The sequence below is a fragment of the Genypterus blacodes genome, unplaced genomic scaffold (genome assembly GCF_046128005.1).
Source record: "Genypterus blacodes isolate CSIRO-AG114 ecotype Tasmania unplaced genomic scaffold, CSIRO-AGI_Gbla_v1 ptg000076l_1, whole genome shotgun sequence".
Taxonomy (NCBI): Eukaryota; Metazoa; Chordata; class Actinopteri; order Ophidiiformes; family Ophidiidae; genus Genypterus; species Genypterus blacodes.
This window is the reverse complement of record NW_027466885.1, coordinates 6,560,790-6,572,500: the sequence shown is the minus strand read 5'-3', so window position 1 is coordinate 6,572,500 and position 11,711 is coordinate 6,560,790. Positions and strand designations below refer to the sequence as shown.

Sequence of the window (11,711 nt, the reverse complement as noted above, 5' to 3'; positions counted from 1 at the left end):
CCTTATAGTGCCTATAAAAGGGCTCCACACACACACACAGCTTTCTCTCCTCTACGTCTCACATTTCCGGCTGTAAGTAACAATTCTTTTCATCATCAAATGCTACAAAAAAGGCTTGTTCAATATTTTTCATGAACCCTCTTTACATATATATATATATTTAACAGTATAAACAGTATAAATCTTCATAAAATCACTACAATAATGTACCACAGTGATATGAAACAATATTCAAGGGTTTTTATCTAGTTTTTGCGAGAAATGAGGAAAATATTTTGGTATACTGAATGCCCAGAATTCAACACACACACACACACACACATACACACACTGTATGATTCATCTCAGGGAGCAGTTGATGTTTTGACATTCCAGGTTAATCATATGTCATTCCTAGTTCTGAAGTCATGGCTAGCATATTGGAAACTTAAAAAAAAAAAAAAACCTTTCCCCCGGTCTTTATTGGAAGATTGTACCGTGTATCAGGTGTTAGCATGGCGATAAGGGTAATATGTCAGGGTCCCCTGGAGTTTTTGGCCTGGGAAAGGTCCTGACTGATAAGCAGAATGGAAGAGTCAGCAGTTTAGGCCAGAGCCATCCCTTCCCAAACTCTTCTCTCTCCAATCTTGACTTCAATCCTCTTCTACACCCCCCCCCCCTCCCCTTCCCACCTGCTTAGAACCTTACCCAGCTGTTTCCCAGCTAAACAATTCTGATCTACTGCAAAGGGGGGCCCTGCAGAAAAAAGTTTGGGAACCACTGCTTTACTGTAAAAAGCAATAGAATCTATTTGAAGCACGTCTCCTCTGTTGAAACAAGGATTTTGTAAAGAGTTTTTACATTTGGAGAATATTCAGCATTCATAGGTCTTAGTGGAGAAGCTTGATAAACTGCACATACATTGTTTCTGGTTGAATGTGAGCTGTAATGCATAATTTTATGTTCCAGGTGGACGTGCTGAGGTTGCAGCTGGAGGGGACGCGGTCCGAAAACGCCAATCTTTGCCACGAGAGCCAGCTGGTCATGACTAATGTCAAGCGTTGGATCACAGAACAAAAGTATGAACACACTCATGTGGGTGGGGTGAGCGTCAAGGTCACATGATGCTTTGATGAAACTTAGTCACACTGTGAGGTCCATAATTAAATGAACGTTAAGGAAACCCAATGATTAAAGCTGCAAAAGGTGCCGGAACATAATAATTACTGTTGCGTTTCCAGACGTGATATTAGTGGCGTTTTAAGTTTAATCATTAGCTTGCTGTTTGTTTGTCAAGGTTTCCAACGAGAGCCTCGCTGCTCAGATCAAAGCCCAAAACAAGGTGCTGGTCATCGTCACTGAAGCGAAAGAGAGTAAATATAGTGTTTGTGTGTGTGTGTGTGTGCCTGTGTGCCTCTCAACCTATGCAGCATATTTGTTGACTAAAGATGACTAAAGATGGAAAAAACAGCTCAGCTTAACACTACACCTGCAAACTAGGTCACCTTTCCCACCAGGAGAGAGAGTGTGTAATGTGTGTGTGTGTGTGAGAGAGAGAGAGCAGGTGTTGGAGTGATACAGGTGGACTGCAAATTCTTTGACACACACACACCTGACAGCCTTTCTCGGCATGCCTGTATCATCATTAGTCTCTCGTTCTCTCTCTCTCTCACGCACACACACACACAGACAAGGGCGTGACACATCCGTCTTTTTCGGAGATCAAAGTGGTCTAGCCGTCTTCTGTCATCCCAGCCCCCTGCAGTGCCATACCTCCTTCAGCCCCGCCCTGCAGCAGCCCTACAATGCAGTGCCTGCTTCTCCTCTTTCTCGCTGTCTCACACACTCTCTCTCACACACACACACACACACACACAAGCAACCTGTAGCCATGGTAAAATAATTTCATCACTATATACCCGGGTGAACACCTGACACATGGCTACCTGGCACATACAGTATGTCCCCAGTAAATGTCCCCTCCTTGTTCACCCTGCTTGTATCTAAATCAGGAACAGAAACATCTAAACTGATGTACTGTATGTGTGCCTGTGTGTTAAATGCGTCTCTGAAACCCCACAAACACACACACGCTGCTGCCATTGTGTGTCAGACTATTGCGCCTGCCATGTTTAGAAGAGTCTCTTGATATGTCTCTCTGTCTGTCTCTCTCTCTATGCATATCTGTCTGTTGATCTGTCTCTGCGTTTCCCGTCCTTTGTCAGGCACCTTCAGGAGGCTAATGACACGTTGACAGCGGCGGCAAAGAGGCTGCAAGAAGTGGCAGAGGGGAAGGAGAGAGAGGTGGAACACTTCAAGGTGAACATTTGCAAAGAGGGGAAGAGCGCTGAACTGTAATCGCGTAAGACAAAAGAGTGTCAATGACTAACAGATACATTTTTGTCATTTTTCTAAATTGTTCCCAGATGCGAGACCGGGCACCTCAGCGAGAGGAGAGAACGTAAGTAACATGCTGTGGTGTGTGTGTGTGTGTGTGTGTGTGTGTGTGTGTGTGTGTGTGTGTGTGTGTGTGTGTGTGTGTGTGTGTGTGTGTGTGTGTGTGTGTGTGTGTGTGTGTGTGTGTGTGTGCAGCTAGAAATATTACTCACAATCTGATCAGAGTTTAGCTGTAGCAATGCCTACTGCGTTTCGCTCTTTCACACACAATCTAGCCTCAACAAAGCTGATGATGGTAATAACAGCGGGAGTGCCAAGTTGTGAATGAAACACCCCGTGGGCCCAGCCACCTGTGTGTGTGTCCAAGCGTGTGTGTGTGTTTGTGTGTGTGTGTGTGTACGTGTCTTCTTCAATCTGAATAGCTTATTCACGCTGAGCCTTTAACAAAGATTACACTCCAATCAAGAGCCCATCCCTTTGCCAATGGCTGTCACATAGCATTCATCAATAGAGAGGAGATATATGTATAATGTTCATTAAGGCCATGAAAAGGAATATGGCGCAGATGGGATTGGGCGTGTGTGTGTGTGTGTGAGGGTGTTTCTTGGGGGGCACCTGCCTGCAGCGTTACACCCCGTACCTCCAATGTGACCCCCTAAGGTCTCCCTCATTAACGCCCCCCCACCCCCACCCCCGCCCCCGTCTCACTCTCAAACACACACGTGAACTACCAGTGTCTGTTTCCAAAACGGATCAGATTTGTTTTGACTGCGGTGGGTTTCCAACACTATCCCGAGCTGTCAGTCATTTTAATGATATCATTAAGGGGCCACGACAGAAAGATGAATCGCTTTTCTTTGTCTTTCCCTCATAATTGCGAATGAGAGAGAGAGAGGATACAGGGAGAAGGAGGGAGGGAGGCAGGGGGTTGAGCGGGAGAGGCAGTTCATATAGATATAGATATAGAGCATGCATAAGAGGGGTTTGATTGAGCGAATATAATAACATGGAACGAGATAAAAACAGTGAATGAAAGCCTCCTCCATGCTCTCTCCTCATCCATTCTCTCTCTCTTTTCTTTTTTTTCCCCCCACCCCTTCTTTATTATGAAAAATCCTAATTTATTTCGTTTCATTATTGCACTCCTCGCCCCTGCCCCTCCCCCCAACACAAACCTACGCCCCGAAAATGCCATATGTATGAAAATCATAAATCTATAAGCCAACAGATATGTCACGATATTTGCATGGCAGGCATATACATTCAGTGTATAAATCTCATTACTGTGGCAAAGGGGATATCTCCACAGTGTCACTATCACTGACAGCAATCAACATGGTGTGAAGGTTTTGTCATTAGATATCCCTTTATTAAAGAAATTTATTATGATTATGGGCCGTACGGTTCCACGGCAGCTTGAGTGTCACGGCTTTACATTGTGGATGGCATTTTGTACCAATAAAGCCCACAGAAAAGGGAGTAGGAGAGAAACAGAGAGGACGGAAATTTAGACTGATAAAGGGAACAAAGAGGAGAGGCGGCAATACGCATCTATCGCTAAATCCACAATTGCGACCCGTGAGAACACTCCCACTCCCAACTCCCATAGCTGTAGTTTTTGTGACATATCAAAAATCAGGAACTTGCGTTGGGGGGATTCGTCTACACAGCCTGTCTGTAAACGACTCCACTCCAGAGCCGTCCCCGCGTCCCCAGATGTTATCAACTCCATTACCGAGCAGAACGTAATCACCAGCAGTAGGAGTGATTGCTAAAACTGCCAAAACAAGATGCAGGGTGTAAAAACTGTGAATTCAGTGTAGACGGGTTTCAAACCTGGGATGTAGTGAGTAGTACGGTAAAATCTACAAGTAGACATGCTGTAATACTTTGTCATTTGCTATTCCTGTATTTAAAACAGTGCTTTTGTATCTTTACTGACTAAAAGGATTACACTCTTACTACCATCTGTTGTCTCAATATTGATTAACGATCATAAACCCAACAGATACAATTGTAGATAGTTATGCTCATTGCTCACTGCTTATTTTCCTTTATTTAAACCTTTACAGTGAGTGAATAAAGCTTGTTCTAGGTCACGTCTCCAAACTCCCAATCAGTAGCTTTGTACTCATCTAACTAGTTGAGTTCACATGCTTCACATAGTGATGTCATCATGTCACAAGCATAATCAAAAACAGAATCTCCATGAGTTTTGACTTACTGGGGGAATTTCCTTTGACTGGAACCGCTAGTTGGGCAACCACATACTTCCTACTACAGTATATTATGAGTTACTATATAGTGTACACTGTACTAAGTCCCATTTAATTGGAAGAGCAGCATGACAACCACATTGGCCTTTGTGCCATAAAGCAATCTGTTTTTGTGCTGTAAAACTATGCACCAGCCCTCCTCTGTAATCTAAACCAACTGAATGCGCTATAAAGAGATCAGTTAGACCTTGCAAATATTTTTCATGGTAATTAAATTACAGTTTTAATTAACTAGATGATTTGTTATTAAAATGCTTCACGTCTAAGTGTCTTAAATAGCGTCGGAGTGTTAATGCATATGGAAATGCACTCTGTGGCGGATACAGAGATTGATGCTGTTTGCCGCAAGCACCACTGACTCGGTGACTGTTTGACTCGGCCCATCTGTCGAAACACTCGTAAAGCAGCACGGTTCATCAGTCGCTTCGCTAACGACGCGCTTCTTAATTAAGAGCACACAGTGATCACAGCAGAGCGTTCGGATAAACACGGGGAAGTAAAAGTGTGAGACAAACAAAAACCCGAGCCTGGGTGTCAGCCGGAGCGCCGCATAAAAAACCCACAGCAGTATGAAAGCAGTAAATAAGAAAGATGAGTGTGAGGGAGTGCGATGGGAGGAAGAGAGGAAGTGTGTAGTTTATTGCCTGGTTTAGCGATCACGGCTGCTCGGCTTTGTCGCTAATGACTGTAATTAGACACACACACTGATTGGGTTAGGCCGCTAATTACACAAATGCATGTTGGCGTGTAAACAGGGGAACACATGTTTACACAGGCGGCGTGCCAAGCTGCCTGAGCACATCAGGGCGCATAAATCTCACACAGTTGTCTGAGCTCTTGTCATGTTTTATGATTTGTTGAAGACCGCATTACCAAAAAACAAGACTTTAAATTATAGGAGGAATCTGGAGATGCTGCGCGTTGGATTCCGTTTCTTTGGCTCACGCGAGAAGTTTTTTAACTCCTAAGCAAGTGGAGGCTCGGCTCTCATCTCTCCTAAAGCATTCACAGTTTAAGAGATCAAAGGAAATTCAGTAGTTGTCCTTATTAATATTCTTTGTGTCGTTCTTATGGTGTGAAATTAAAAGACGTGGAGAGGTCAGTTGCAATTATGTTTTATTCATGAATGTCATTTTCGGGAAATGGGTTTTTGCAAGAAATATAAATAAATAAAGAATAAATGCTTACGTTTGGCCGGACTACATTAATTAGTTGTTTAACCGGCAGTGATTGAGATTATTTCTTGTCAGTTGCTGTGAATGTATGATACATTTATTAAATATAAATGATATGGCACCTATGTATATCTATGGATGTCGTTGTTAGAGCAAACAATTTGAATTTAATTTTGACTGATACATACGTATTTAAGTAATACATTCATGAAAAGAAACAAAACTAGAACTAACAATCCAACAATCCAAAAAAATCCTGATCATCTCATTGGATTCTATCATTTTTATTATATGTACAAAGTGGTTTTGTTTTTCTTCTTTTATTGGTTCATTTTATCTTTAATTATGGCACTTTGTTACTCCACTTTAGACAATCACATTCCATGAAGAAATCTTTCAATTATTTTTAATGTGTACAATGTTATTGGTCTGCTACAGAGACACAAATTAAAGCTTGTTGGTTATGTTTGTTGTTGTTGTCTTCAGGTTGAAATCGACGTCGTCTCTGATGGAATCGTCTCACTAATGAATCTCATAAACGTTTCAGATAAAAATGTCAGTTTGCGTATTAGCGTCTCCATCAAGTGCTTCCTCGGATCTTAAATGTCTTAAGCTGTTACTAATAGGACCAAAAGTTTACGACGATGCCATTTATTAGCGATCGGATGAGCATGTGCATCTTCGTCTTTGTCTTGGTTCCAGCCGCTGCTTTGATGGAAGAAAATCAGCCTCGCTTGCTATTTTACCAGAAAATTAACATAGCAGAGGTACAGTGGTGCTTTAATGGCCTCAGAAGTCTTCAATAAAGTATTTAGGAGGTTCTTTCCCAACGTTAACTGGACAGGTTCACTGGGGCATGAAAGAAGAGCGTAAAGCGGGGCAGCAAGCTCCTCAGCCCATACAGAGCGCCATTATCCACCGTCGTTAATTTAATAGACATTCTTAAGTCAGGCCTGGGTCTGAGGATAGTAGACCCCAACGTTTGTTTGTCATTTCCCAAAACCTTTTAATAAACAGTTAAAATCTTAAATGGCTTCTTGTAATCCTAATGTTGCCCGGCTGCGGGTATGTTCTTTTATTATTTTTTTTAAAAGCCTCCATATACAATTTAATGATTTCTGGAACCCATTTGCTCACCCATCTCTGCATTTTGTAATAAGTTATAATGAAGATAACGATATACGCCAACTTGTTTATGTCCCAGATTCTGTAGGGTATTTGACTTGATTATTATTTTGATGGAAATACTAGTTTAAAAGTTTACCGCTGCTGGAGCAACTTTATACATTATATGCTTATGTGCTTATATTAAAGTTATGGGGTGGATTTTTTGACTTCCTCTTAACTTGTAAACCACAAAGAATGTTTTAAAGAATGGATCACATCACAATCAAATGAAAGGAAGTCCTTTCTAGGATTAAGTAATTTTCCAAAATATTATTTTTAAGATTGTAACCATTTACCCTTTCCCCTTATTTGTTGATTTCTTTACTTGTTAAAAATTTCCAAGAATCAGCATCATTCAAGTACAAATTTGTCTCAAATTAATATTGTATTTTTTTAATCATATAACATTTTGAATGAAAGATTGTTAATATGGTTGATTTTTAGATTTTAGATTTAAGTCCAGAATCAAGTATTTGTTAGACTGAAGTTACACATGAACATGTTTCAATCCGTAGTTGCAAAGTGAAGCACATTTTTTTTCAAATTCAGTTCACAAGAGCAAAAATTTAAAGATGTGAAAGTACATTTCACGTGTATGTGTGTGTGTTCTTGTGTTACAGCAGGGGAAGAGGGAGCTGCGTGGCCCTTAACCTCGGCAAAATCGAGAACATGCAGGCTAGACTGCGGAGCAACCTGGAGGCCATCGGAATGCTAAATCAACAAGTCAGGGTGCACACACACAAACACACGCACACACACATGCACAAACACCCCAGGTCCTGACAGTCCTTTTACCTGACAGATACAAACACACACACACCCACACACCGGCCCACCTGCTGTTGAGCTCACACAGAAGAGGAAGCTTTCATGCGTCCAACTTCAAACACACACTCTTTACACACAGACACACACACACACAGACATCCATTTCCTCTTCCTGCGATAAAAGCGAAAGGCGGCAGTGGGTGGGGGTGTGCGTGGGGCGTTGAGGGGGGACAAATCGTATCGGGGAAAACGCTGTGACGTTTCTTTCCAGCAGTAAATGATTTCCCTTTCATGAAAGCGAGAGAGGGATGTATATCAATACAGTGGCGTTGATCTCTCCGTGACAGTTTAGGGAAATGGCCCGCTGTGATAAAACAGTGTGGGGAAAGGAAAACACAGAGGAATATTCTAAGGAAATGCTGACATTTTTTTTTCACTGTGTCGAACTTCACAAGAGTCAACAAATCACCAAAGGAGAGACGAATCAAAAAGTGCCGCCCAGCCCTCTCAGTTCTCCAAAACTCCAGGGCCCGAGGAGCAACTCAGCCCACTTTTGTTAGTTTGCAGGAATCGCCCCATTCGATTGACAAGCTAAAACTGCAGCCCGTACTTGTTGGAGTTTTAATGTAGCCCTGTTTCGGTGACTATGATTAGTGTGTGCGCGTGAGTGTGTGTGTGTGTGTATATGTGTGTGAAGAAAGGGATAGCTGGGGGAGGCAACAACAGATGGAGAGAGAGAGAAGGAGTGAGGTGTTGTTTAGCAGGTCAGGTGTGTAATAGCGCCTCTTAATCTCAAGTGTGAATCATTACACACATTGATCCAACATGGACAGTCCCCACACACACACACACACACACACACACACAGAAACACATTCATACATTCATAGTGGGAAAGTATCGGCGAAAGGGCTTTTTATCCCTTTTTATTTTGCTAGCGGTACAAAAACAAGAACAAGAGAAACAGGGTCTCATAACAGCAAGACTTAACTGTCCTATTTAAAATGTATCCTTATGGGGACCAAATTGCACTTATTGATAGTCTGTCACTGGATCAATATGCCTGATATAATTTTCATCAGTGTGTTACTTTTGTAGATATCACCCAGTTTGTTTGTTTTCTCTGGAGGTACAGCAAACCCTGCGATGGCTTTCAAAGGGTTAATGTTAAAAATGCAGCCACCACGCGTCATCAGATAAGTGTGTCTGTGTGCGCGCGTGTGTGTGTGTCTGCGGGAGAAAAACACAAACGGAGATGAGACAGACACATTTCCGGATTGCTCTGCTAACATTATCCTTCCAGACATCAGGAACCAACACACTGGCGCGCACACACACACACACACACACACACACACACACACACACACACACACACACACACACATGGCCAGACTTGTCAATATGACATCATTGTTTAACCACAGGCGCACACACCAGAAACAGATGTGGATGTGGACAGCTGTCATAACCGGTGTGTCTCTTTGTCTCTCCATTCTTTTAATTCCTCATTTTGCTACAAAAAAAATGCATTATTTTGAATTTTCCCTTCTCTTCTATCTCCCTTATTACAGTTTGTAGCCGGGCACATTTTGCATATAATTACCATGCTTTACAACATATGCAAATGCTTTTATTTTGGTAGTTAAAACCACTTTTTACTCGCACTCCGCCCCTGCCTTTCCCCCAAATCTTATAGTCAAAAAATAAAACACCCTCAATTTTGCTAGTATGTAATTGTGTTTCGGCGAGGCCAATCATGTTCTCACAATGTGTAATTTGTTTTGTGTCACGGATGATTTTGTGTCAAATCGAGCTCTAATGATTGTTCAAATTGGTTGTTTTCATGTTGAAATTTACACCGTCGCGTGGCTCCCACTTGCACCCATTTCAAACTGTGAACACAATACTCTGTGGAAACCCCTCGCCGTCTTTTCATTTGCATTTCTGTCTCAACAGGCATGAAAGCAGCTGTGAAAGATGAATTAAGCTCATAATGGGATGTCGGCTACCTCGCTAACGCGATAGCTGTGGACTTTTGATGGTTGATATTTTATTGGTAACTTCAAATTAGTTTTGTAATTTGGTTGATTCAACACAATAAGTGTGATGTTGAGGTTCCTTGCTTGAAACTTTCACCCGAAATTCCCCTCCTCCGCCCCCCTCCCTCTGCCTGTTTTCATGGTTTCACGCATGAAAATGTCTTTCCAAAACATGCTTACGCCCTTTTACCATGTCTGTCTCTCTCTCTCTCGCTCTTTATCTCTCTATCTCTCTCTCTCTCTTTCTCTCTCTCTCTCTTTCCTTCATCTCGCTCTCTCCAGATGAACACCCTCAGTGGAGAGAATGAGCGGTTGCGTAGGCAGCTTGAGGAGGAGAGGTCCGCGCATAAACAAGGGGAGCCACTGTTCCCTCCTCCTCCCACCTCCCAGCGCTGCTCCGCCGGCGTCCATCTCCCCCCTTCCCTCAGGGCCCGCCCACCGCCGTCCTCCACCTCCCGTCCCTCATCCCGCAGCCTCCCCCGTCCCCTCAGCCCAACCCCAGTGACGGGAGACAATGGCGGCACGCTCACCGGGCTGCAGAGAACAGGTGAGTGTCAGACTGTGGGCGAGGAGTCCTGGAGGAGTCTGGTTGCGAAGCGCTCGGTGTCCGCCTCACGGGAAGATGCTCGGGCTGGGAGGACATGGAGGGATGTGATCAAATGAAGCCCCCCTCAAAAAGACTTTGACCTGTCATGACTTTTTGACCTCCAGCCTCTCACAGGGGAGCACAGGCAGTATGAGGTTAATGTATTGCAGGTCAAAGTCAAATCCCTGGGTGCCTTTTGCCTGAGGGGGGGCGTGGGGCGACGTCTGAACCAGTGACTGGCAGAGTTTCCTGTAATAGAGAAAAATCAGCTGGGAAAAAAATGTCCACTATTAAGCAGCAAAACATTTTATTTCGAAGAACATTTCTTATTTTTAACAGATTCAGAAACTTGACTCGCAATAAGCTCAAATAATGAAACTCTCAGCACTTCTAGTACGAAGCACTAATGACGTTTTTGAATGAGGTGTACATAAGAACAGTTTGGATGAATAGATCTTGTAACAGCGATAGGCAAATGACCTTAACATCGTGTGTGTGTGTGTGTGTGTGTGTGTGTGTGTGTGACTGAATTCTTTAGCACTGATGAATGTGTCTCACTGTGGTATGAATAGTGACTGCAACACTCTCACTCCCCTCAATCTGCACGCCATGTGTCCGTCCGTGTGTGTCTGTGTCTGTGTGTGTCTGTGTGTGTGTGTGTGTGTGTCTGTGTGTCTGTGTGTCTGTGTGTGATGTGTCTCAATCTCTCCATAGACATCCCGCAATGAGCGTGTGCTTGTGTGTGAAGCATTAGATGATTATATTACTATAATTTATTTCAGATTTTAGATTTTTTACTGAGATTAATACTAGAATAATTTAATATACTCGCTGTGTTTGAGCCAATGTGTTATGATGACAGGAGAATAAAAACAAATGCATTCGTAAGAGACACACTTTCCTCCGCATTATTATTTCATCAGTTATCATGCCTGTGACAGCAGCACTGCTGTGCACACTGTGTGCACGTATGTTTACAAAGCTCTTGTTTCATCGATCCTGCCTCCTTGATCTTCACTTGACCCAGAAATCAATCTGGTCCTCCATCTTTAAGGGCGTTCCTCTTTCCCCCGTTTCTGCTTGGAGGATCAAGGTTCGCCGAGGCCCCAAGCGAGGAAACAGAGCCTCCCACACACCACCAGCACCGCCCCACCCTCACTGGAGACCCGTCCCTGGCAGGTTTGATCACGCAGGTAAACGGACAAATATCATTGTCAGCTCACGTGTAAAATGATTCGGAGGCTGATCAAACGCTTCATGGATGTTTCCAACCAGGTGTGCACTGTTACCAGTTACAGACAGGAAAGGGTCAATCAAACAT

The 11,711-nt window shown here is 43.2% G+C and overlaps 1 protein-coding gene across 1 annotated transcript in view; it reads left to right on the top strand.

Moving 5' to 3' along the window:
- Nucleotides 1–11,577, top strand: part of LOC143006992 (uncharacterized) — an 86,341-nt gene extending 74,764 nt beyond the window's left edge. Inside the window, exons 26-31 of the mRNA XM_076158370.1 lie at nucleotides 949–1,058; nucleotides 2,205–2,299; nucleotides 2,401–2,440; nucleotides 7,615–7,717; nucleotides 10,087–10,351; nucleotides 11,445–11,577. Of these exons, the coding sequence (XP_076014485.1) occupies nucleotides 949–1,058; nucleotides 2,205–2,299; nucleotides 2,401–2,440; nucleotides 7,615–7,717; nucleotides 10,087–10,351; nucleotides 11,445–11,575 (744 nt within the window). The 3' untranslated portion in view covers nucleotides 11,576–11,577. The remainder of the gene's footprint in view (nucleotides 1–948; nucleotides 1,059–2,204; nucleotides 2,300–2,400; nucleotides 2,441–7,614; nucleotides 7,718–10,086; nucleotides 10,352–11,444) is intronic.
- Nucleotides 11,578–11,711: the final 134 nt, after the last annotated feature.